Source organism: Grammomys surdaster, unplaced genomic scaffold (genome assembly GCF_004785775.1).
Source record: "Grammomys surdaster isolate TR1022 unplaced genomic scaffold, NIH_TR_1.0 126013, whole genome shotgun sequence".
Taxonomy (NCBI): Eukaryota; Metazoa; Chordata; class Mammalia; order Rodentia; family Muridae; genus Grammomys; species Grammomys surdaster.
The window spans coordinates 3,724,698-3,750,473 of record NW_021620828.1 but is presented as its reverse complement, the minus strand read 5'-3'; the positions used below and the strand labels follow the sequence as shown (position 1 = coordinate 3,750,473).

Below are 25,776 nucleotides of genomic sequence, written 5' to 3'. Positions count from 1 at the left end.
GGCTGCCTTCCTCCTGAGCAGCCTAGAGGTGGCTTCAGGCACACATGGCACAGGTGGCTAACTCCTGGTTTCTAGTGCCCATGTGACAGGGTGCAGACTGATGACAGAAAGCCTTATGTGACTGTTTGGACCCCCACCAGAGCAATGGCCCTGCCTGCTCTGGCCTCCCAGGTGGCTGTGACTTCCTGGTTCTTGATGGCCTGCTCTGTGCAGAAAGGACAGACTGTAGAATCACCTCAGCCTTTGGCTTGTTTCCTTGGAGTGAAGCCAGGCTCTAGCTCCCCAGAGCAGCTGGTGCCAGGAACCTTGACAGTTCTATCTCCAAGAAAAAAGCTTGTTTTAAAAAAGCAGTGTCTACTTCCAGAGACGCAAAGCTGCCTAATGGATAGGAGAGGCGTGTCTCCCTGTCCGTTTGAGGGTACCTTCCTGTTAGTTTGTGGGTACCCTGCAGGCAGCACCGGGCATCCCTCCACTCCCAATGTTGACTTCCCCTGACTTCTGCATCTGCCTGGATCTCCACAAACACTCTGTGGAGAGCTTCAGGGAAACTGTACTGCAAAGTGCGAGCGTCTGCATTCCACCCTGTCCTCCCCTCTCCAGTGACTGCTCACTCACGCTCTCTTTTTTGTTGAATAAGCAAAACCCGGAGCAAATGTATTCCTTGGATCTCATATGAAAATGCGAGGTAATTGTTTCTTTTCACTATTGTCAATATGTTTCAGTTCAGTTCCTTGAACTTTGCCCTTGGCTCCTCCTCCTGCCAGCTCGATTTAACATGTAGGTTACCCCAACCCCATTCTCACCCTTTCTAACAAGACCTTAACCCATCCCAGGCCTTACTTGGGACAGATGAAGAAGAAGAGGCTATGGGGACTGTCTTTTACAACCAGGTCCCTGCCTCTGCCTATACTTGATCAGGATCCCATGTCTCTGGGCTCTGTCCAGGTATAGAAATCACCCTGGACTCAGAAGTAATCGATGTGATTAATATCCAGGTCGGGGTATAATTAGCTGTCTTGATTTAATGTCACTGTGGCTTGGAGCATTGCCAGTGTGTATGTGCTTCTGTGGCTGCTGCCTGAAGCAGGGCAGTGAATTGGTCTCTGATCTTGACCATGGGGCCCGAAGCTAGGCATCTCTCTAGACCTCTGTTCCCTTAGCCAGGGGATCTTTATCTGGATGGGGGCTCTCTAGGGCATTGGGGTAAGTGATGTTGCAGGCTCAGTCTGCAGTCATCCTTCCTTACCACTCCCTTCCCTGAGGACAATGAGACCGTTCTTGTGCAAGAAGGGCAGATTCTAGTCTCCTGGCCATGTTGCCGGGCCTTAGTGTCTCAATCTGTTCACCCGAGATACGGGCCAACGGCATCCTCTCTCTCGTCTCATGTAGCTGACAGAAGTGAAGTCACGGGATCTTGGGCTGGCAATGGTGTTGAGCATTGCTCATATGAGTCCCTTCGCTCGCCCCTGGGTCACACAGCTGATGACTAGTGTTCAGTCAGAGCTCAGCACTTTCCTGGCATTACCTGCAGGCCCACCTGTCTTTTAAACCATAAGCATATGAGAGGCACGCACCTCTCCCTATGTGATGGTGGACAGGCAGATGGTCCTTCTCCTGCCATATGTTGCAACTCAGTTGGGGCATCAGGGGCTGAAAGAGCTTGTATACCAGGACATCGGACGAGAGGTGCCCACTGCTGAGCAGCAAGCTTGTCTGGCTGTGCTGTTCCCTCCCTCCCTCCATCCCTCCCTTCCTCACCTGCACTCCCACACTAAGTTTGCTGTTGTCAGAGGGAGCCTCTCAGTGCTGGGGATGGAGCAGACGGGCTCGCACCCTGCATACTCATCTGTAGGCAGAGCACAGCAGTGGCAAAGGTCAGCCCTCACCTGGGATGAAGAGGCCTGTGTGGTCCAATAGTGAGAAGCACTGCAGTGTAGGGACAGGGAGCTGGCAAGACTGGAGGCAGAGACGTGGGGTGGGGGTGGGGGTGTTTAGGGGATCCCAGACTCAGTGTGGAAACCAGACTTATTTTTATCTTGGGAGCATTTATTGTGGCAGTCACTTGACAAGAGCCTGGGTGGCTTAGGTTGTTGAGCACAGGGACTCAGTCTTCTTTCCACCTGCCTTTTTACCTGTCCGTGTGATACCTGGTTCACCTGCCTGAGGGTGGAAACAAGTCAGACGGACACACGATAACTTCCCCAGCCTCTCCTTCTCTGAGAAGCCTGGTTAAATTGGGGTACATGAGATCCAGAAAGAGGGAAAAGCCTCAAGTGGAAAACTGAAGTCTAGCTTGGGATTCACTTTAGCCCCTTCTGGGTCACAGAATGACTTCGAGCCCGCCTGCCCGCCCGCCCTAGCCTGCCTCCTCTTGAGCTGGCTTTCCGCTTATCTTAATTTATTGATGAAAACTTGTTTTACGGTCCAGAGCACAGACAGCAGCAGCTCCTTGCCAAAAGAAAGCACACTGCAAATCGGGAAAGCAAGCCGCCTCCCGGAGATGGGTGGCTAGGGACCCTGAGGCCGGCAGTAGGAAAGCATGTCTCAGTGATGCATACTTCATGGTCTACCTGGGGTGACAGGACAGCTCTGGGAGACCAGTTACTGGCGACCATCAGGCCACCTGGTATGAGAGCAGAGCAACACAGGGTCCAGCAGACAGGACCTCTCTGCCTTCCACTCCCTCGTTCCTGGCTTCAGCTGTTCTGCCTGCCTCCATTACCTGGGTGGATGCCGACTGCAGGCCATAAATACTAGTAATGGCTCCCGTTTATAGCTGTATACAAGGCACCGTGCTAGGAAGTTTATTTTCATGAATCTAATTTAATTCTGACGACAGCTCTGGGTGGTACGTAACGTTAATTCCCATTTAAGATGTGCGCACTAGAGAAGCCCCCAGCTGGTAAATGTGAACTTGAACGCAGGCAGAGTTGCCTCTAGCCTTCCTGACCCACACTACTTGGCTCTGGCCAGTGCTATCTTCTGCGTTATAGTCTAGGCCTTAGGACTAGGTGGCTTGGGGGCTCTCAGGGTTGGGCTTGGTTCATATACCTGTGGGGCACCTGCAAGGGACCTGGCTAGCCAAGGGTGCTGACAAGTGGGTGACTAGCAGGGTTTCCTTATTGCTGCTCTCTGGAAGTTGCTCATGTGCCTCCCACTGAAACTCCATGTCCTTGTGGGTAATCACAGCATCCCTGTTCACCCCATCCATCACCCGTGGTCACCATGTAGATAAAGGCTGGGTGCCAATGAGCTCCAGTGTCCTCATCTATAAAAGGGGATAGCAACTCCACACCTGCCAAGATAGCGTGTGTGAAAGTGCTCTCTGCAAAACAAAGGGCACTTGGTGTTGGTTTCTGTTCTGAGACAGAGGAGGGTGAAGAAGAACCGTACACTGGCTTGTTCCGTTCCTTTCCGCGTGTCTCGGAGAAGGACAGTTAGGACTCTGACACACAGTCAGCAAAGGGTAGGACCATCTGGGATGTATTATATACCACCTCCACCTCCAGTGGGACACTTGTCCTCACCTCTCCCTTCCTGCGCCTCCTGTAGAAAGGGCTAGGGTCCAGCTCCTAACTGGGCATGAAGATTTGATCAGCGCTGGCTTCCTTGTTGGTGTTGTCCCTCCATCCCTCTGTCACCACGTCCCCACCATGATCATCTGCTCTTCTTTCTTGCACTGTAGCACTCTATTGTTCTAGGGTAGGTTTGGCTTCTCAGCTGAGTTGTCCCACATGGGACTACAAGAATGTACCTCCAGGCCACAGGGCTTGCTAACACAAGGCACCATGGCTAGCCTTCCTTCCTAAAATAGGTCTGTGTGCAAGGGACACTCTTCACCCCTTTGAGGAGCCCAGTGGAAAGCCTAGGTGTAAAGTGTGGTGTACAGTAGCTGGCTGTGTAGGTTGCTTTGCTCTTTGGCCTCTCTATGCCGTTAGTCCCTCATCTGTGCCCCCTTGAGTTGGAAAGAGTGGGTGGGGCAGTAGAGACAAGGTGCTCAGATGGGGTTGATGCTCGGCAGCCTCCTGAGTGCCTGACCATGACCTCCACCAGGAGATGGCAGAGATTGAGTGGAACAGGGACTCTGTGGGTAAAGTCCGGCTCTACGTGCAACCTGCATGACTATGGCTGAGTATACCAGGGGGAGGGGCATCAGCTTGCAGCAAGAGTGGCCATATGCATCACGGAAGGCAGAGGATGACCCACAATTCTATCTTGCAAAAGTATAGCAGGCCAGGCTCTTGGCACAAGTTAAGAAGGATCTCAGATGGTCACTTAAGTTGATGCTGAGACCATCTCTGGCAGAGGCCGGAGCTTAACTGGCCATGTCCCCCACAAAGCATGTCAGAAATGCCACCCTTCTGGCGTGGGCGGGTGCAGCTCTGGCCGGCAGTTCAGTCAGACTGTGGCCTCTGATCCCTCCAGAAGACAGATCTCAGGCTGGCCGTGCCAAAGGGCTGAAGCAGACTTCATGTGGTCTCAGGCGAGGGACAGACCTGATGGTGCACATCGGCCACTGGTTTGCTGATTTCTCTCTGTGTAGTCACAATGTCATTTTCTTGACTTAGGTGTCTTTATGAAATGGTCTCCCCTGTGGTGAGGGACAGAGGTAGTGGCACGAAGTGGCAAATTACTGTCACCATGTGGCTTTTTCCCATGTCTGAAGGTGGGGCAAATTTTCCCAATGCAGGAGAGCAGGCCCTGGCCCTGTTCTGGGGGTTATATCCTGAGCTCTGCCATAGGATGAATATGAATTCATAGTTCTCCTTATCCTGTCCCCAACCCCCACACTTCCAAAACGTTTGAACAATAGCCCAGTACCTTGTGCAGTATTTATATTCCAAAGAGCTCCAAGCACACAGAAGGCGTCAGCCTGCTCATCCTTGCAATGGCCACTGTGCCGAGTGGTGCTTCTTTCTCTCTTGCTCTGTGAACAGAGAAACATCTAAAAGTGGCCTGCCAGGACACACTACCTCATCACCCTTGGTCTCTGGTCCTGAGGTTTGGCTGCCAGTGGTCCTGCTTCCTCCCAAGGTGAAGTGTGTGACCACTAGCTATGATGTCATCCTTACACCGCCTCTGCCTGCCTGACAGACCCAGCCATGGGTCCTGGCACTGACGTTGTCTCAAGTGCCTTTTGCCCCCATTGCATACCACAAAACAAACATGAGAACAGGGCAGAGATGTTGGTGCCTTCAGTGTCTTTTCCCTAGGCCTCAGAAGCTCTGGAAAGTGCTGGAGTCCTCAGGGCTACCCACTTCTCAGTAACCTTGGAATGGAGATGGCACTCAAATGTGGTTCTAGGCTCTATCCTCAGACCTCCCCTGCCCTAAAAGCATGGTTATCTGTAGCCCCAGGGTACAGATGAGTGCCAGTGAGAGCTACTTTCCCCCAAACCTACCTCAGCATGAAACACTAGACTAGCACCAGGTCCATGGCCAGGTTACTGGATTTGGGGTGGCCTGAGACACCATGCTGTTTCCTCTGAAGCATGAGGAGTAGGCATTCCAGAGGTCATGAAGTTCTTCTCCCTTTCTACCAAAGGACCATTCTAGTCTAGTGCACTAGTTCAGGAGGCAGAGAGCTGGAGGCCATGGCTAGATTATCAGCATTTCTCTTGGGACTCTTTCCTGGGGCTGCCCTGTTTGTGTTAGCCCATGTGCTCCTGTGTATTCCAAAATTCAGGGACAATCCGAGGGGCAATTGTGTGCCTGTTGTCTAGGGCCTAAAGCTGAAGCTTACAGTCTAAGGACCCAGACCCTGACCCCTGCTGCCAAGAACCAGCGGAAACTGGTTGGATTGGTGAAGGCCCGGGAACATAGAGTCACAAGTATGCCCCAGTATACTTTCTCCCTGACATCTGTTCAAGTCCCACCTCATTTGAGGCCGAGCATTCCAGGCGGAGCAGAGCTCTTGGCCCAGAAAGTGCCTGACTGGGAAGAAAGTGCACTTCTACCAGAGTGCACCAGCGTGGGGAGGGCAGCAGTGGCAATCAATGTTTATGGACTGTTGAGTGATCACTCTTCCTATACACGGCTGGCAGGTGCTCTGTGTCATCTGGGGCTCCTTGGCATCCCAGCCACACATCATCTGTGGTCCTTCTGGGAGCCGTTCCTCAAGCTTCATGCTTTCAGGGCACGGGCACCCTTGGGGGCAGGTGTGGCACCCCCCCATCTTAGTGTCCAGCCACATGGGACACTACAGCCCATTTCAACAGGTGGAGAGACACTAGCTTCTGAGAAAGCTAATCGGTCTGGGAAGCGTGTGCAACAGGGCAGCTACCCCGGGCAGGCACCCTTTCCTCCTGGGGGAGTGAGCCTAACTTTAAGGGCTGTGTTGGGACAGCACAGGGTAGGTGGCAAGTAGTCCTGGCCCCTTGCTCTGTAGGACCAGCATCTTGTTGCACCCTTCAGTGGGCTTTGAAGCCCAGGACAGATCCAGATGCTCCTGTTCACACTGGGTCATGCTTGAGTCCAACCCCGTGGAAAGACCCGAAACACTGAGTGGAGCTGATCCCATCCACCAAAGCCAGACCCCAAAGTCTCATCAGATGAATCATACTCCGACAGAGGCAGCCATGACCCTCCCAGAGACGAGAGGACAGCAAACCCTTAGTGCCACCCGTGGAAGGTGGTGACTGGTGTTGCCTCTGCCTAGGCCCTTAGTGCACAGAAGAACAACAGATGCTGTCCTTGGGTCTTGCATGATTGTCCTTGACATGGTTTTCCCCATCCCCACAGAGATACTAAAACACAGCTGGGCTTACTCTGTACTGAGGGCTGGAGGGGGGTGAGGACATGAGGGAAGAGGTGACAAGGATATGTGAGGAGACTTGACACTCTGGAGTCATATTTAAGAGCAGTGACCTCAAGATGTACACACACACACACACACACACACACACAAACACTCCAAGCACAGTATTCTTAACCAGCCCGAGCTGGAATCATCAAAATGTAACTGGGTTGTAGGTTGCAGGTGCTTTATGCAATGTTTATTTGGAGGAAAATTAGGCTTAGAAATATGGGTGTGATCTCCCTGTCACCCCTACGCTGGGGACTGTGAAGTGGAGCTGTGAAGAAATTGGAGGCTGTGAGGAGAACAGCATCCAGTGAAGAATGACCGAGGAATAGTTGTATTCAGTTTGAAATTCTGCACACACTCAACAGGAGGTTGGACTGCCGAGGCTACCCGTCAAACCAATGGGGCTTATGCTCGCATAGAGCTCCGAGTGTGGGAGGGGAGAGCTATCTCTCTCTGCCGGTTCCCTCCAGTTAGAGTGACTTTCAGTGTGAGACAGATGAGCAGCAGAGGGTGACTCAGAGGTGAAGGATGTAAAAGCCCTTTCCTAGGCCAGGAGGAGACTTGGGAGAGAGCGTCGCTAAGTACACATGTTCAAATATTTAAAGGCCTGTCACACTCGTTCCTGGTGAGCTTCTCGGAAATGAGGACTGATGTGTGTTAGCCACAGGGAAGCAGGATCTAAGTTAATAGACTCCTTCCCTGGAGTTCTATGGAGGGGACTGAAATGCAGACTGTGGGCAAACACTCAGATCAGATCTGGGGAGGCCTTCATGGCTGCCTCCCTCTGCCCCTAGCAAATCTCTTCAGCCACCATCCTCCTGCTGGCTGGGTGACTTTGGCAGAAGTCTCTGACTTTGTCCTTTCTTTTCCCCGGGTTTGGAATTGGAAACGTGCTCCGCGGCTGCCCTCCTCACCAGCCAGCAGCCCGCCTGTCTCTCTTTATGGCTGTGAGAATGAATGAGCTACAGAGCCCTTGGAGGGAGGGAAGAGGACCACTTGCAATACAAAGTACTAGCCCCTCTCCCACCCTGGCGGATCCTCTCTGCTCCCCACTGCAAAATTCTTAGCAGGTTGGCATCTTTCAGGGCCAGGCAGGCTCTTAAAGGACCCAATGTGTCAGGCGGTGCAATTAAAATCATTAGGATTGTCTCTCTTATTTGCCCTATCTGTTAATTTATTAAATGTCATTATGTCTTGGGCCCTGGGGAAGCTGTGAGCCCTTGTGTTCCGATGTCTCCTGTTGGCCAAGAGGGGTTGGGGAGGCCCAGGGATGGTGTAGGGCCACTGCTGGCATCTATGCCCTGAGCCCATGTCTGGGGCAGCTCTCTTCAGGTATAAGAGGTAGCGGGCCTGAAAAGGCCAGTAATGTGCAGGTCTGTGCTAGGCTGGGCCAGCCAAGCACACCTCAACCACTTTGGGAGTTGCTGAGGGGGTGCTGGAGCTTCCAGGAGTGGGAACGTAGGTGTATATATGCTCCTGTTCCTGAGCTGTGCCCTGCTCAGGCTTTTTGCCCACCCACTCACCCGCCCACCTACCCACTCACCTGCCCACCCACACACTCACCTACCCACCCACCCACCCGCCCATTCATTAGTTCAGTTGCTAAAGAAACATCCAGTGTTCAAGGTATTTTCTGGGCCCTGTGGTGGAAGGACAGTGGAAGACCATGAATCTGGGCCTCAAAAGAAGCTGTATTTTTTGTGATAAAAGCCTGGGGTGAGAGCTAGCATGAACTCGTGACCATGCCCTGGATCAGCCCACCCTGGGAGGGCCCACTTTCCCTTGTGAAAGGCTAGATAGATGGAGGTGATATGGAGTCTGATTAAATGGGGATAGACTCCCCAGACCGTGGTGAATTTGGAGCAGCTACGGGCCTGGAGAAATGGGGTGCCTGTGTGGGTATCCTGCCTGGAGACAGAAATGTGTATTAACTTGGTCAGTATGAACCAACCTGAAGATGAGATACGGCCAGTTAATACAGTGTGGGGGATTTGGTTGCAGGGCTAGTTTGGTGTGTCCACACTACTTTTGGGGTCTCAGTTTACCTGCTAGACCTGTGCTGTGTGAGTTCCTAGGAGATGAGGAAGCCTGAGACAGGCTAATGGACTCATCTCCTCTAGGGAGCCTGTAGTAGGACCAGGACTAGGTCCAGATGGCCGCAGTGCATGGAGAAGGCTAGGGTGCCATTTTGGACCATGAAAATGTATCGTGAACAGAACAGACCTAACTCGTAGCCTGCTGGGCTGGGTGCAGACATTAGGTTAGGGCTTTGTCTTATCAACTTTTATGAAGTAACAGGAAGCTTGCAACTTAGGAGCCACCTTAGCTTGCTCTTGCTTAGAACAGGTTCCAACCAGCCCTGGGCTACATGAGGGGGCTGAAGACCCCACTTAGTTGGTGCTTATATTGACTGGACCCTGATACTCCTGAGTCACTCTGCCTCGCCCCAGATTCTTCAGTCTCGGGTTCTGTGGTAGCTCGGTCATCTCAGCTGAGACAACCCTCTGGTTTTAGAAGGGAATTTTCTCGAATACCACTTACTAAGCTCTCTGGCACCCAGCTTTGGCTGGGCCACCCAAGCCTTATGCTTCCTGAATGGTTCCCACCGTGGGGGTAGGGGTGGTTCCCTGCCCTCCTCCTGGACTTTGACTTTAGAGCTGGTTTCCTGACTTCATGTCCCCCTACTGCTCAGGGCAGGCCTTATTCCCCAACCCCACAGTGAACCTGTGTCTGTAGTCACCTCCTCTCTTTTGCCCACAGACATCTAGATGTGAGTTCTGGCCGGCTCTAACCTAGCTGAAACCTCCCAAAGAGTCTGACATCTTACCATCCTTTTGAGGGTCACCAGGGAGAATATGAGTGCTCTCCCTAGCAGCAGTGTTCTCAAGGAATTAGCTGGTGCCTGGCCTGTGGAGGGGCCTCAAGACAGGGTCATTAGCTGGAAAATGCTGCCCCAGTCTTTGTTTTCTTCTTGCCTGGAGCCTCAGGTGGGGCTGGGTCATGTAGTAGAATGTTTATGTCAACAGGAGACCCCAAGGACGAGGCTCTCACTATGCATGCTCTGTGGTACAGCAGGTTGCCTGAGAGAACTAAAGAGGGCCTAGTAGGGGTGGAGTGGGTCTGAGGGCTTTGGAAGGAGGCTGTCCAGGAGTCAGGCTCCGGTTCTCCTATGCTATGACTGCCTGGATCTCAGCCTGGTGAGACGTCAGACGGGAAGGAAGATGAGACACGAGTGTGGGAGTTCACTGGAAGAAGGCTCCTGAGCTGATGTCTGCAGAGCTTGGCTTGGGGGTATGAAGCCAGAAAGCCAATTGGGAGAAACGTGGCCCAGGAAGGCTCTGACCTGCTAAGGTTTCCTATAGACATGCTCCTGGACACCACAGGAGCTCCCCAAGAGTACAGGGGACCCAGCAGACCTGCTCCCGATGAGCGAGATGGAAAAGGCTCTGCCTTAACATAGGTGCCCTGGAGGCCAGAAACAGCACAATGGTGGGGGCATCTTACAGCCCCAGGAGTCCCCAGGCCAGGCTCCTCCAATCCAAAGAAGTACCTGCCCTGAGGGTATTCTGTTACTCATTCTAGGGTCTGATTTATAGAGCCATAAATCTTTGGTTCAAAATCATGAATTTTCCAGGGTATGATTAATGAAAGAAAAATTGAGACGGCAGCTCAGAAAACTGACCAGATTGAAGAAAGTCTGGGTGACAGGCTGCATGCAAGTTTAGGGCATCACAGGCCAACCCAACAAGCTTCTGAACCAGACTGGAGCACCACCTAGTGGTCACAGAGGGCATCCGCGCACACCCATTCCTGCTACAAGGCTTTGAGGTGATAGTGTAGAATCCTAGGAACCTCGATGTGGTCTCACTTGAGGTCGCTCTGGTGCAGAAGCCACCTTCCTCTGGTCCCCTACAGCTCCTCGAATCATCTATGGCTTAGAAATATTGTGTGGGGGGCAGAGGGATCTGGGCTGGGCCATTCTGAAAATTTCCCTATTTTTCAGAATTCTCTTCAGTCCTGAAACCCAGCTCACTTTGAACACTGCCTGTCTCCCATGGGACCGTGTCTCATTGCTTCTGCAGACTCATCTGGTGTGTGGCACCAGCTCTCCCCTAGTCATTGCAGGAGTCCCTGCATGTGCTGGCTGGCTCTTGCCCTCAGTGGCCTCTTTGGGGAATAGCAGCCATGATGATTGTCAAAAGCATCTGTTAGCTCATGTCACATTCAACCCTGGGGCAGGACACCCACGTCCTCCTACTTTCAAGGTCCTGTTCTATCTGTTCCCTGGCTGCACGTTCCCTCTTTTATCTTCTATCTACCACATGCCACTGCGGTCATCCTGTGGCAGCCACATGGCAGCTTGTTCCCCATGGCGGACAGGCACTGTCCTAACTTGAGGTCTCTTAACTTGATGTATGCTTTTCTGAAGTGGTCTTGCTTCTTTATATGGACATTCCATCGCTTCATTTATCTGTGCTTGTGTTTTGTGTGTGTGTGTGTGTTAATGAGAATCTCCTTTCCCTAGGCAGGGTATTTGCCAGGACTGTTCACTACTTCCTCCGGCTCTGGTGTTTGATAACCACGTGCCTGGTTAGAGTCTGTAGGCTAAATGAGCAAAGAAAACACAGCTCCTAGAAGCCGATGCCCATTCCCCTCACCTTGAGTGTCTGAGAGTAGAATTCCTTGTCTGTGCCTGTTTCTTCCCCACTCTTCAGCTGCTCTCATTGTACATAACTCTGGCTGTCCTGGAACCCACTCTGTAGACCTGGATGGTCTCAAACTCACCAAGATCCACCTGCTTCTGTCTCCCAAGTGCTGGGATTAAAGATGTGCACCACCACTGCCAAAATGGGCTTTATTAGAGTCATTACAGACTATGGTCCGACTACTCCAACAATGGACATCTCCTCCAAGAATCCAGTAGTTGTTCAGTCCTTGAGGCTGGCTGTCCCAGCTGCTGTTTAGTATATACCAGAATCCAGAAGAAGTAGGTGCTAATATCAGAGAAGGCATGGACTGGCCAGCAATAGTGAAGGCAAACACGCAAAGAGCAAACGCTTCCTTCTTCTGTGTCCTTATAAAGTTATGTAGGCTGCCACCAGAAGATGTGGCCCAGATTTAAGGTGGATCTTCCCACCTCAAAAGATCTGGATTCAGGGCGAGTCCTTCCACTCAAATAATTCAGTAAAGAAAAATCCCTCACAGGTGTACCCAGCTTCTTGAGGTTTAGTTAATTTTTGATGTGGTCACATGGACAGCCAAGAAGAGCCATCATATTATTCCATGGAAAGGGCTGTGCACCCCTAGAGTGTGTAAGGTCACAAAGCCAGGGTAGGTGGAGCTATGGGGACACCCACACCTGTGACTCTTGAGTCCTTACATCTTTTCACTCTGCATGGAAAGTACTTGTCTTCCGCCTCAGGCCTCTCTCACATCCACCTATCCTCTGGTGATTGCTCCCTGCAACTGATGTCTCTGACCAGGTTAGGGATGGCCTCTTCTAAACCCTCGTAGCTGTTATTTGGCGCCATTGTATACTGGTAGATGCTGCATTTTCATTGTTCCCGTTCAGCTAGAATGGAGGCCCCTGGAAGGCAGGTCTCTAACGTGGCTGTAGCTTTTCTGGCACAGAACACTGTGTGTTGTAGGTATTCAATAAATATCGGCTGACTGATGGATTGGCTCCACAGACTCAGCACACTTCCCTAGAGCTGGGGTGGGAGAGGGCCGAGCAGAGAGTGTCAGCTTAACGGAGCATAAAACAGAGCGAGCTGGGAGGTTGGCCGCTGTAACAGGGGAGCTCTCCCAGGCAGAGCTGCTGGCTTTAGTTATGGCTCGGGGTGCTGGTGAAGAGGGTCAGTTTATAGACCCGTTTGTTCTGTGGATGGTGAGGTGTGTTCATTCTTACTGCTTTGATAAAAAAACTGGCAGAAGCCACTTCTGGAGTTTTTTTTGTGGCTCACAGTTTGAGGGGACGGCCCATCCGTCGGGAAGGCATCTCAGTGGAGTTTGGAGGCAGCTGTTTATATCCTACCTTAGGGAAGAGAGAGAGAATGCTTGTTCTCTGCTCCTTTCTCAGTGTGTTAGCCTGCGACAAGGATGGTGCCGCCCCCTTTCAGGCTGGGTCTTCCCGCCCCAGTTAAGGCTTTCTGGAAATACCTGCATAGACACACACAGAGGTGCATTTCTATGGTGGCGCCCACCAAGATGCCAGTGAAGATTCACCGACATGGGTAGACAGGACATGGGTAGACAGCATGGACTCCTGAGTCCTGCCCCTTAGCCAGCCCATGAGCACCTTCTACCCCTCTACCCATGGACTTGCTTTTCAGACTTCAGAGAACAATGGGTACGTGACCCTTCTGTTCAGGGTAGTGGGAAACACCCACTGAGATTTTGGCTTTGAGAGTCCTGGGTTCTCTGCCATAGACCAACCAGTCAAACCCTGCCCCAGCCTCGCTTCTGAGCATGGCAGTCCTCTCTGCCCAGAGGAGTAACCTGAGTGCACATTTATGTAGTTTTCTGGTTTTCCCTTTGTCTCATTGAAGTTGATCTTCAGAGAGACCTTGCGAGGTTTATGAAGCTGCCTCATCCCATTCACTGGAGGGGAGACTGAGGCACGCAGTGGTCAGGCAGCATGTCATAGGCTTTGGGTCTGTGACAGTATCTGGCTTTTTATAATCATTTTGTATCTCAGTGTCGGGGGTGGGAGACGTGCATAGGGGAGTGGTCTGGGAGATGGATGTTGGTGTGATGCTGGTCTAACTGGTGTCTTCTCTCTCCAGCTCTGTGGCTGTGGGCTGCTCGGAGTGGGCATCTGGCTCTCCGTGTCCCAAGGCAACTTTGCCACCTTCTCCCCCAGCTTCCCCTCGCTGTCTGCGGCCAACCTTGTCATCGCAATAGGCACCATCGTCATGGTGACAGGCTTCCTGGGCTGCCTGGGGGCCATCAAGGAAAACAAGTGTTTGCTTCTCAGTGTAAGTTGGACCTCATGTTCCCTTCATTGCTTTCCGGGGCTCCTTAACTGAAGTCCATAGAAATTGCTTCCATAAGACTCTGTCCCTAGCCCTGGCTGTCCCTCTCTCTCTGATATGTGGTCTGTCTGGGTTTGCTTAGGAGTAGGTGATGCTCCCAGCCTGGGAACCCTGCCCATCCTTCCCCACTCCCGTTCTCTCTTACCAGCCACCCTGGCCATTGCCACTATCCTGAACCCACATTTGCACTTGTCTTTCCAGTTCTTCATCGTCTTGTTGATCATCCTGCTGGCAGAGCTGATTCTGCTCATCCTCTTCTTCGTCTACATGGACAAGGTAAACCTTGCAGAGCGGGGCGAGATGGAAGGTCACACAGCCCCGGGGCTAGGCCAGGGGAACCATTGGCTGAGAGAGACCTGAGGGTCCCACCCTAGCCACTTCCCCTCCCTGTCTAGAAACACAGCTCCAGCATCTCCAGCTGGCCTGGTATGGGTTAGGGAGGAGAGCCAGTGGCCTGGTCTCAGCCAGTGGTATTGCCCGTCATCTGCCAGGTGAACGAGAATGCCAAGCAGGACCTGAAAAGGGGGCTGCGGCTGTACAACACCGAGAACAACGTGGGGCTCAAGAACGCCTGGAATATCATCCAGGCCGAGGTGCGGCTAGGGTCTGTGCGTGGGGAAGGATGGGGCAGGCCACAGGTCACCTGAGTTGTTGGGAGAACCACCCGAACTGGGCATTTGCCTAAACCCGAAGAGTCAGCCCATAGCATGGGATGCTACTGGGGACGGATGAAGAGATGCGCACACGAGGCACATGATGTGGGCCTCAGGAGTGGGCGGGCCTGAATGACAGGAGTCACCAGATCACGTTTGGCTCCGGTGTCAGGCTCTGATAGTGACAGGAATAAAGTCTCTGTTCCCTGATGCATACCTCACATAGACCCTGGCAGTCAGCTTGGGAGGGTCCGTACCACATAGGAAGGAGGTCACGGTACTGGTGAACAAGTACTGTACTGGGCTCTTCCACCCTCTGCTCAGCCCAGAGGACAGCAGCCTTACCCTCCCCCCTGCTGGTGTAGGAAAGAAGAGTCACTTACTATCTCTGGGGACCTGGCTGCAGCTCCAAGAGGGGACAAGGGGTTCTTTTTCCCATCCCTGCACTCTTGGGTGGCTGCCTTGGTGGGGCTGACATATCTGGCCTCACTTCCCACAGATGCGGTGCTGTGGGGTCACTGACTACACAGACTGGTACCCAGTGCTCGGGGAGAACACAGTTCCTGATCGATGCTGCATGGAGAATTCCCAGGGCTGTGGCCGCAACAGCACCACTCCCTTGTGGAGAACGGTGAGGCTGGATATCCGTGCCTTGGGCTCACTGGTCCCATGTGCACTGGATGTGCCTGGCAGGAGGAGTGACGGGAATTAGTTCACTGTGGGATGGGGAGAGGGGTACACTGGAGTGAAGCCAACAGTGATGGGTGTGTGTGTGTGTGTGTGTGTGTGTGTGCATGTATATATGTACATATGTGCTGGACCCACACTTGGGATTCAGAAGGTAAGGGATTAGATGGGGTTGGGACAGTGCAGCTCTTGTTGCAAGTGGAGCCTGGGGGTTGGATGTTGCTACTAGGGAGGACCAGGGCCTAAGGGTAGTAAGGGACTAGAATTAAGAATAAAGACAGGGACTAGAACAAAATGAAGGTAGGGCCAGGCTGTTGGAATGCAGCATCATGCCAGGACCTTACCTGTGGTTCCCTCCCCAGGGCTGCTATGAGAAAGTGAAACTGTGGTTTGATGACAATAAGCACGTGCTGGGCACCGTGGGCATGTGCATACTCATCGTGCAGGTGAGGAGACCCTGGGCGCCCCGACTCTGGATGGGTGAGAGCCTGAGCCAGGTGGTACGCAGTGTCCAGCCCAGCAGTGAAGCCACTGCAGAGCTCTGAGTGATGTCACAGGCAGTGAGCAAGGCAGTGCTCAGTGCTTAGCAGGGCCCTGGACCTGATGTTGAAACTGGTGTCACCTGACACACTCTCCACGAGAGCTGAAGGTGTTCAGTGTCCCTGGGTCACCGGCTTTACAAATGATATCTGGCAGCTTGGGTGAAGCCACAGGTGGCCTCTGCCTGCACCTCTGTGTCTCTACCTGCTTTCAGGATTCTGTCTGGTTGAGGAGCATAAATGAGATTTGATGTTGTTCAAGACACTTCTTTCCAAAGACATCACTTCATGTATTCTAGAACCAAACAGAGCTTGTTGGCATGAATGTTAATGACGTGTACCACACTCACTGCTAACTTCTTTGCTCTCCTCCCTCATCTTCTCTTACCTCCATGGAGGGTCAGGTCCTGTATGCACTCTGCCTTCTCCCCGTGCCCCTGAAATGTTGCTATGTGAGTAGCTTGGGATCTGTGGCCTTCTGCACACATGGCTTGAAGGGTCTCCAGGAGAGCTTCCAAAACCTTGGTTTCTTTGTTTTCCAACTCATTTCCAGCACACTCGGTTACACACACACTTTATATTAGGTTCTCCAGGGCAGTTCCAAACTTATGAAACTGAGGTCTGACCTCAGGCCACAAGAGCATCTCTTTAAAGTCCTCTCCTTGTCTTTCAGATCCTAGGAATGGCCTTTTCCATGACTCTGTTCCAGCACATCCACCGGACGGGTAAAAAGTACGATGCCTGAGTGTTTGGCAGCGCCTGGCTCCACCCGGACACTGTATGTGCCAGGGAAGAGGACCTGAGTTGTGTCTCCTGCCTGCTCTCCGATGGCCACCCTGCACCACCTGCCAGCCTGCACTCTCCTGCCCACATCCTTGGCCTTAGACTTCATGGAGGGCAGAAGCCCAAGGAGAAGGCATCGTGCAGAGACCTCAGGGCTTGGGCACCTGGATTCCTGCACCTGCATACTTGCCAAAGACGCCAGGGTGGGCAGGGTGTCAACGAGGAAGCCCCGACGATGTGTTTCTGCCTCTGGCCTTCCTCACATTGACACTTGTTCCTGTGTGGGGTGGAGAGTCTGCCCCAGGGAGGCCACTGCCGTCCATGGCTGCCCAGCCAGAGAGCCTGCCAGGGTGCAGTGTGGCACCGTCAGGTCAGGCCCCCTGGAGCACCCTGCCCAGGTTTTTATACTATAGTGTAACTTTTTTTTTTAATTTTACTCTGATTATGATTATTCAGGAATATTATCTCTCAGATAAGTTTAGGGTTAGCTTTCTGATTTATAACTTTTTACTGTGTTGATTTCCATAACGGTTTGAGTTTCCTTTTCCTGTGGGTGGGGATGGTTAGGGAGAAAGGACCTCCATCCGCTTTCAGTCAGGACACACCACTGTGCAACACTCACGAGGCTGAGGGTGAGAAGTGCCAGCCTTTTCCCTAGGACTCACCTCGAGGGAGAGGGTACAGCCATGATACGGGGCCCTGCCAGGCCTGGAGACCATGGATGGAGCCAGAGGAGGCTGGTGGGATACAGAGCATGGGCATCCAACTCTGGGGTGAGAGGATGCTGCCTGAACCAGGGAGCCACATCAGCAGGGCATGCTTAGGTCAGGGGAAATGCTTTGTTGGGAGGAGAGGCAGTCAGAACAGTCTGTGGCATCTCCTCCTCCCCTCTTCCTCCTCTTCCTCCTCTTCCTCTTCTTCTTCTTTATCCCCTTCCCCCTCTTCCTCCCTCAGTCCTCTGCCGGCTTCCCTCCTGACCCACAAACATCCTGCATCCCAGATGGTCACTCTCACACATTCCTGCTGCAAATTCCTCTGGTTCAGACCCTGCTCTACTTACCCTGGTCTGGACAGTGGAAGCAGACATGTTCCTCTGCCCAGACTGTCAGAGTCTCAGGACTACCCAGGAAGGGAGGCAGAGCTGGCATCCATGGCCAGCCCTACCAGACTCACTCAGTTGCTTACTGCCCTGCCGAGGAGAAAGAAAAGGGCCATGTGGGTCTCAGGACCATTCCTCCTTAGGATCCACTGCTGTCCACACTGCGGGACAGGCATCATATTCCATGGAACCTCAAAGATACAAGATACAGAAACTCTGAGAAGTCAGTCTTCTGTTGCCCCCACAGCACTGGAGAGAAGGCCCTCATTAGATGCCCAGTGCTTGGCATGGGAGATGGAGGCAGGTTTTATCTCAAGCTGTAGCAGGAGTCTTGCTGGCACTGATACCCACCGTGTCCTTCCATAAAGACAAGGGCCTGTGGGACTGGCCGAGCACCCACTGGGATCCAGAGCACCTCATTCTCAGGCCTTCATGTGGTAGCTGCTTTTCTCGTGCCATTTGGTTCTTTCCCACTATTTCCCACCAGGCCAGGTCCTCCCTGATCTCGTCATGATATCCAACCAACCTATAACCCCTCTGACCTCCTTGAATAACAGACAGTGGATGACCAGGGGTGTGGAACTTTCAATATGTTCAAGATTCAAGTTTTGGAGGTGAGAGAGGAGAACAGGGAGCTCTCAGCAGATTGGTCCCAGAAGTTGCCAGTTCCAGGAGGTGGAATTGTGGTCTATTGGAGGAATGGCAGCCACTTCCCTGGAACCTCCAAAATGCAGAGTTCAGGTAGACCCATTAAACAGTCAGAAAACAAGCGTGGCACCTGCTGCATTATGGATAGGGTGGGTTTGTTTATGCCCATCTATGGGTGTTTAAACTTTCATTAACATCAACATTGAGGTCCCAGTACTCTAGGAGGCACTTCCCCTCCCTGCCTCGTCACAGCTCTAGAGTGCTTCAGGGTGGTGCTGGTCCCTGGAGCCTTAGCCAAAGTCCCCCACCCTCACCATGCCCACATCGCCTGCCTGTTCAGCAGAGCCAGATCATAAGTCCCAAACCGCCTTTTTTTTGGTTTTAGCTGTGTGTGGCTGTGTAGTCATCTGCAGAGTCTTCATGGGGCAGAGGTCTCCAGGCACAGAGAGGATGTCTTGAGACCCTTGCTTATCTTGGGGGAATGGCCCTTATATGCTAATGAAGACCACACCGAGTAAGGCCAGAGGAGGTGCCTCAGGTCTTCTCCGATACTCTTGGCTCTGAGCTCACTGAGGTCCTGCCACCAGACCTCCTTTACCTGTGGCCTCCCTGGCCTAAGACAGAGCCATTTCCTTCAGGTCCCGCACAAGCAATTTACAGACCTGACTCAGAAAGTCCTCATGGTTTGCAAATGACCTCAAGGAAATGCCTGACATAGCCCCTGGCATTTCTCCACAGCCAACTGACTGGCAGTGGGGCTCAGAGGGTAGGGTCTGGAAACTGCTCTCCATGACTGACAGATGTCAGGTACATGTCTCCTTGCACCTCTATACTCTGAGCTGGCACAGAGTCATTCTGTGTCTCCACCAGTCTGGACCAGCACCTCAGCTGTCCCCCTTGCACACTGCTCTGACCTGACTTAGAATTAAGTGGTCAAGCCTCCAGCTCACTTCAGGTGGATGGAATTGGTTGTCCTCTCCTCTCTGGACCCCTGCCCACCCTCTGGTGGAGGTGCTAACTAGCAGGGACATGGCACAGGACAGGGAGCTGGGTGCCAGATGCTTGGGGTCTGTTCTTTGCCCCACGACCCCTGGCATCCCTTCTCATGTTCCTGTTTTCTCATTTCCCTCCCCTCCTCCACGATGGTGGCGTTCTGGCCTCCCCTCTCTGAGTGGGCATCTGGAGGAGTGAGGCCTTTGGGCCTCCACTTGCCTTGCTGCCCCTGGGTGGCCAGAGAGCCAGGAGTGCACGCTTATTGGTTTCGAATGCACTTTCTGCTTGCAATGCCTTGTCTGCATTTCCTTCATCCCAGGTCCCGCTTTAACGAACACCATGTTTTTAGCATGTTTTTAAATAAAAACTGATCATGTGTCAAAAGCACGAGCAGACTGTTATTTAGTGGTGTGTGTTCTTCCTGGGCCGTGACCAGAATGGAGGAACCCAGAGGAAGACCAGGCAGTCAGGCCCCTGTAAGAGGACCTCATCTCTCCTGTGGCCCAGGATTCAGATTTGCCAGGGTGAATGGATCTCTGTCCCCTCTATGGAGGCCCGGGGAATCCTAACACATAGATCTCTTGCTTGGTGACTGACACAAGCTTAATCAGGAGTTTCCAGTGACCCAACCCTTCTCTTTGAGAGGCTGTCATTTCACCTCAGTGAAATGTCACCTCAGTGTCACCCACAGTTGGCTGGTCCTGTAGGAGGAGTGAGAAGCAGGCCCTTACTTCCTCTGGGTGAAGGCTGTGAGGATAGGTGCACTCTTATCCCAATCCCTCTGCTGCTTATGAAGGTTCCTTTGGGGATAGCGTCTTTTCCAGGAGTGTAGGAACCTCATGATATCCTTTGTCTCAGCTAACATCCTTTGGGGTAGCTTCAGACACCCTCCAAGGAAGTCTGGAAATAGGAGTCTGAGGATGGTCATGGAGGAGGCACAAGCATAGCTTGACTGGCAGGCATGTCAGCCAGTCCTGGGGGCCTCGACACCTCCCTGGTGTCAGAGTCTCCTGCTGCCCCAGTTGGGTTCTATCTTTGAGGCAGATGAAGACAGCCGAGAGTTCCCTTTGTCCTGGGTCACCGAGTGCCACTATCTCCAGCGAAGAGGCAGAGATAGAACAAGGGCAGGCATCTAGAGGACGAAATGGAGATGAGGCACCCCCAAACCCCTCGAGATGTGCAGCAGTGTCTCCCTCCCTCCCTCCCTCCCTCCCTCCCTCCCTCCCTCCCTCCCTCCAAGGAGTGGCCAGGTTGACACCACGTTGTCCCAAAGCATCAACCTGCAGTACTTTATCTCAAGTTTTGGGTTAAGTCCAAAGGTCTAGCTAGAGTCCCTGGGAATCTCCCTAGACTTATCCAGAGTAAGGAGTTGGGTAATCCCCATCAGTTGACAGTCAGCTGGGTCATAGGAATTGGCAAGGAAGCTACTTCTCATCTGTCCCTTTGCTCCTACACCTGTCCCAGGATATGGCCACATTTGCTGTTATCTGCCAGGTCAGTGTGCTGTCTACTGGTGGTTCACTACGACACAGTAAACCCTTTGTTAGTAATGTGGGTAAATGAGCCAAACCAGAATATTCAGGGGCCTCCAGAGTCTTCTGATGACAGGTATAAAGTCAAGAGGATCATGGGAAAGAATGGCTTAGATTACTCTGGAGACCTCTTGATTGATTCCCCCATTAACCTGTGATGTGGGAGAACAGCCTCCCCTCTGTGCTCAGTGAAACAAGAAAGGCCAGCTTAGAAAGGATAGCTAAACAGGCCTGGCACCCACAGACAATGCTACCAGACCTCGGGAGCCAGACCAGGACAGCATAGACAAGATGCCGAGTCACCCACAGACATGGATTCAAACTTGGCACCTAATACCTACTCCAAGGGTGAATGTCACGGAGCTGACCTTTGCCCACAGAGCCAGCCATCTAAAGTGGAGGGGGCGGGTCACAGTGGAAACTACAAGGTTACACTAGTAATGATATTCTCAGGATTCAGGATGGCTGTAGGGGTCAAGCCATGACCCCAACTTGCCTTGTGAGAGTCCTTCTAGAGGAGATTCTGTCGAGGCTAATAAAGTAATAATTAACCAGGGGGTGCAAGGGAGTGTCTGAGTGCATCGGGTAGAAGGAGAGTGTCTGGAGGGAGAGGTCCCTCTCTGTACAACCTCATGAACCAGGTCAAGAGCCCAAACTTCCATGCAGGAGGGATAGAAACTTGAGGTTTTTAAGCCCAAATCTAGGTGTTTAGCCTTGGCTTTCAGTGAGATACTGGCTGAGAAGGGACAGCTTACCTGCAGGGATTTAGACAAGAGATGAGCTGTGGTAGTTGATTAGATCTCCTGGGGCAGGGGAGCGTTTCCATTCACCCTGCATCACACTCAACATGGACCGGCAGGTGACCAGTCATTTGCACTGATAGATGTGTGTGTTATTTATTTGATAGAAGCACCTTAAGGAAGGAAGTGTTCCTTTGGGCTCACAGTTTGCGGGTGCAGTCCATCATGACAGGGAATGCATGATGGCAGGATGTGAGCGGGCTGGCTGCACTGTGTTTGTCGTCAGGTGGCAGAGAGAGTGAACGTTGGCGCTCACCATACCTTTCTCTATTTAACAAAGTCCAGGATCCCAACCCATGGAATGGAGCCATCCACATTCAGGGTGGGTCTTCTCGGTTACATCCTCGTAGACATGTCCAGAGGTGTTTCCATGGTGATTCTAAACCCAGTCAAGTTGACACTAAAGATGAACCACAGCAGAGAGATCATATTGTCTGGCCCTGACTGTAAGAGGTGGCAGATTTTTTTGTGTGTGACATAGCTGGATCTCTGTGTTTGTTCTGCAACTCATACTTGCAAAACATTCCCACAAACACCATTCAGATTCTCCAGATCCCAGACACCTTTCTCGTCTAAGTTTTGCCATTAGAGAAATTCTATGGAGAGAGGCAGAGCTGTAATTTGGGAATGGAAGAACTGGATTCACTTTCTACTCTGCACTAGGTGTCCTTGGGAGCCTCAGCCAGTCTCTGAACTTGTCTTGACTTTGCTATCAACAAAGTGAAAATAATGCCCATCATACAGATATGTGAAGATGACATAAAAGAATTTATGTTCCACTAAGCTTCATCCAACATAAAGAACAAAATCACGAGAGTGGGGGAGATGGCTCAGTAGTTAAGAACACTTTCTGTTCTTGCAGAGGACCCAGGTATGGTTCCCAGCACTCGCATGGTGGCTCACAACCATTCATAATTCTAGTCTGAGGGGATCTAAAATCCTCTTCCGACTTCTGTGGGCACCAGGCGCACATCTGGTGCAAATGTCTTCATACAGGAAAAATATACATATACATAAAAATGAAAATAAATAAATCTTTGAAAATTTTTAAAAGGGCAAAATCATGTCATTGGCCAGAACACAGTTGCATCATGGTACTAAACAAGACAGATTCATACAAATATCACACATTTTTTTGGTATGTGTAATCTAGATTTTATTAAAAAATAAAGCTATAAGGAAATATAAAAGGGAGGAACCAGTGACAGAGAAGAAAGAGGACATGAGAGGAAGGGCCACAATATGATCTAAACCTCCCTTAATACGATGAATGCACACTATTAAACTTAGAGGGGCTGGAGAGGTGGCTTAGCACTTAAAAGCATTGTCTGCTCTTCCAGAGGTTTTGATTCCCAGCACCCACATGGCAGCTCACAACCATTTGTAGCTCCAGCTACAGGGGATCTGAAGCCTTCTTCTGGCTTCTGTGGGCACCAGGGATGCACACCATGAACAGACACACGCTGGCAACCACACCCACACATATAAAATAAAAATAATCAAGAAGGTAGAGAGACATCCAACTTGTTCCTGGACCAGTACAAATACCGAGTCCCCAAACTAAAGGCAGGATCCACAGAAAATCATCAGCCTGGGACCCAGGAGGGCGATATGGAAAAGGGTGTAGATGTTTTTAGGGAGAGAGGAAGCCAAACAGAGCTTACTGGAAAGGCATCCGCTGGCTCAGCAGCACCATTCAATAATCTGCAGAAGTCAGATTAAATAAATGTCCTTGAGACACAAAAATATTGACATTGCTCCCAGTCCTTCAAGCATTCAGCAAGATTGGGAGGCTGTCTGGATTTGCTGAGTCTGACAGTCCTGAGATGGCCCGTTGTCTCCTTAAGCCAAGAAAAGGAATAGCAATACTCTGCAGGACTGCCTGCAGGACCAGCTCTCTTGCCTGAAGATTCCCCCATAAGAAGTGCCCCCGTGGTCCCCCCCCCCCCAAGAGGCCAACAGAGAACTGAGATGCCTCTGGAGAGGCTCAGGACATGGGCTGGTCCCTCTCTGCAGCTCTGGGCAAAGGTTACTTGGTTGAGGAAGTTTCTGACTGGGTCTTGTGGTCAGCACCTGGAGCCTTCAAGAAGAGTCCATCTACAGGAAGGAAGTCATTGAAGATCATACTTAGTCCTCCCCAACCCCCACCCCACCTGTGTCAGTCTCTGCTTCCTGCCCAGTCACCATGTGAACAAGCTACCACCACTGCTGCCACTGCCACAGACTGATGTGTCTCCCAGATGATGGGCTGAAATTCCTCAGAACCCATGAACTCTAAGAACGCTTTCCTCTCTGAGGTTATTTCTGTCAGACGTTTTGTCACAGCAATGAGAAAAGCAATGCACTGGCTTTGTGAGATTCTTACGCAGTGATGGTGTTTGCCCCTGGATGATGGACAGGATAGATGCAAATGCCTGATGCAAAGGCTCTGCCTGGGCCCATGGCTGTTGTCTCCATCCTGCTGGACTCATTACAGTTCCAACCCGAGGCAGAAACAGGACATTGTAGCAGGTGATCCCTGTGTGTTTATAACTAGGCAGAAAAGAGCTTCAGGCTCCGTGTGCATCTTCCCTAGGACACCCTCTTAGCCGCTGTGGAGAGGCAGTGTCCACAACCCAGGGATGCTATAAGGTACGGGCATTTGCTGGGAAGTAGTAGCACATGACAAGCCAGCCTGAAGCCCCCAGGCAGACCTTGTCATTGCTCATGCCGCCTGCCCTCCTTGTCAGCTGCAAGGGCAGTTTAGACAGCACTTGTGAACACCATTAGTGACAGCAGTTGTGAGCCACCATTAGTGACAGCAGTTGTGAACATCATTGGTGCTGCTTGTCTGCAGTGGGGAAGAGTGTGCAATGCCACTTACTTTCCTTGGGTGTGTCTGTGCACATATGTGCCTGTGTGCACACTCATAGAAATGCTGAAGGATGAGCAGAGAGTTCACTCCAATGAGAGAGAAGACAATAAAATGTTTTTATTTCTACCTCCTAAGTGGGAGGTTTAAAGGTGTGCACCACCCACCACATCTGGCTTGTTTCATTCCCCCCACTCTCTGACTTCCCCTCCCCCCATGTATGTGTGTGTGTAAGAGAGAGAGAGGGAGAGAGAGAGAGAGAGAGAGAGAGAGAGAGAGAGAGAGAGAGAGAGGCAGACAGAGAGAGATGCTAGTGGGTACTCATGATCCATAGCGTGTATGTAGAAGTCAGAAGGCAGCCTTAGAGACTAGGTTCTCTCCTTTTGCTGTGGGTTCTGGGGATCCAACTCAGGCTGTCAGGTTTTTGCAACAAGAGCTTTTACCTGTGGAGGCATCGCATGTGTCCTGAATTTCCTTCCCTTCCTTCCTTCCTTCCTTCCTTCCTTCCTTCTTTCCTTTAGCAGACTGCTACACTAGCTCAGGGTGGCTTGGAACTCACTGAGTAACCCAGTCTGGCCTCAAACGTTTAGCAATCCTCCTGTCTTGGCCTCTAAAGTACTGCCATAGGAGGAGGCAGATTCAGTGCCAGCTCGTGTCACAAAGGCAGCAGGTATGCCTCACAGGAAAGTGTGAACATGCTCCCTGATGGAAGACCGGAAGCTGGAAGCAGAACACGCGTGCTTCAGCTCTGCCCTTGTTAACAGCCTGAAATGTGGGATTGATGACACTCGCAAGCGGCAGAGATCATTCCGCACTAGTAAACGGTGAGATGCCGAATGAGCCGCACCCAGCTGCTGATGGTGTAGTCAGCAGGTGCCGTAGGGAAGCCATGACCAACACAGCAGCTTCAGCGGGGGCTCAATGCATTCTGTGAACAGAGGACCCGGGGTCTCCTTCCAACACCAGATCAGCACTCTGTGGTAAAAGCCCTTTATTATTGTGTCCGCTAGACAAGGCACCGAGCATACACTGGTCAGTGGAGAGGCAGCTCCCACATCTGGAGTTTCACCATAAGCGGTAGGTTAAGGCAACTTCTGTCTTTGTAGAACATCTGATAATTCACATCCATGGGCCAGCTGGACCCTTGAGCCCATCTGGCTTCCTAACAATGAGCTCACTGGAATTTCTGTCAGTACTGGTGTGGGAAACGAGCAGGTTTCACAGGTCCGTAAGCAGGAGGGAAAGGATGAGGGAGGTTTGACGTCCACCTGGAGCCATGTCTGGAGTCATTTAAATGAATAAATGCTAGTTACCAGCAGACAGCAGAACCACCCCAAGTCATATAGAAAAGGA

At 51.8% G+C, this 25,776-nt stretch overlaps 1 protein-coding gene across 2 annotated transcripts in view; it reads left to right on the top strand.

Annotated features, from left to right (window-relative positions):
- Tspan9 (tetraspanin 9) overlaps positions 1–19,627 on the top strand; it is a 180,657-nt gene extending 161,030 nt beyond the window's left edge. For both annotated transcript variants that reach the window (XM_028754395.1, XM_028754394.1), the window contains 6 exons: positions 13,590–13,781; positions 14,040–14,114; positions 14,330–14,431; positions 14,991–15,122; positions 15,541–15,624; positions 16,391–19,627. In XM_028754395.1, the coding sequence (XP_028610228.1) occupies positions 13,590–13,781; positions 14,040–14,114; positions 14,330–14,431; positions 14,991–15,122; positions 15,541–15,624; positions 16,391–16,462 (657 nt within the window). In that variant the 3' untranslated portion in view covers positions 16,463–19,627. The remainder of the gene's footprint in view (positions 1–13,589; positions 13,782–14,039; positions 14,115–14,329; positions 14,432–14,990; positions 15,123–15,540; positions 15,625–16,390) is intronic.
- The last annotated feature ends 6,149 nt before the right edge of the window (positions 19,628–25,776 follow it).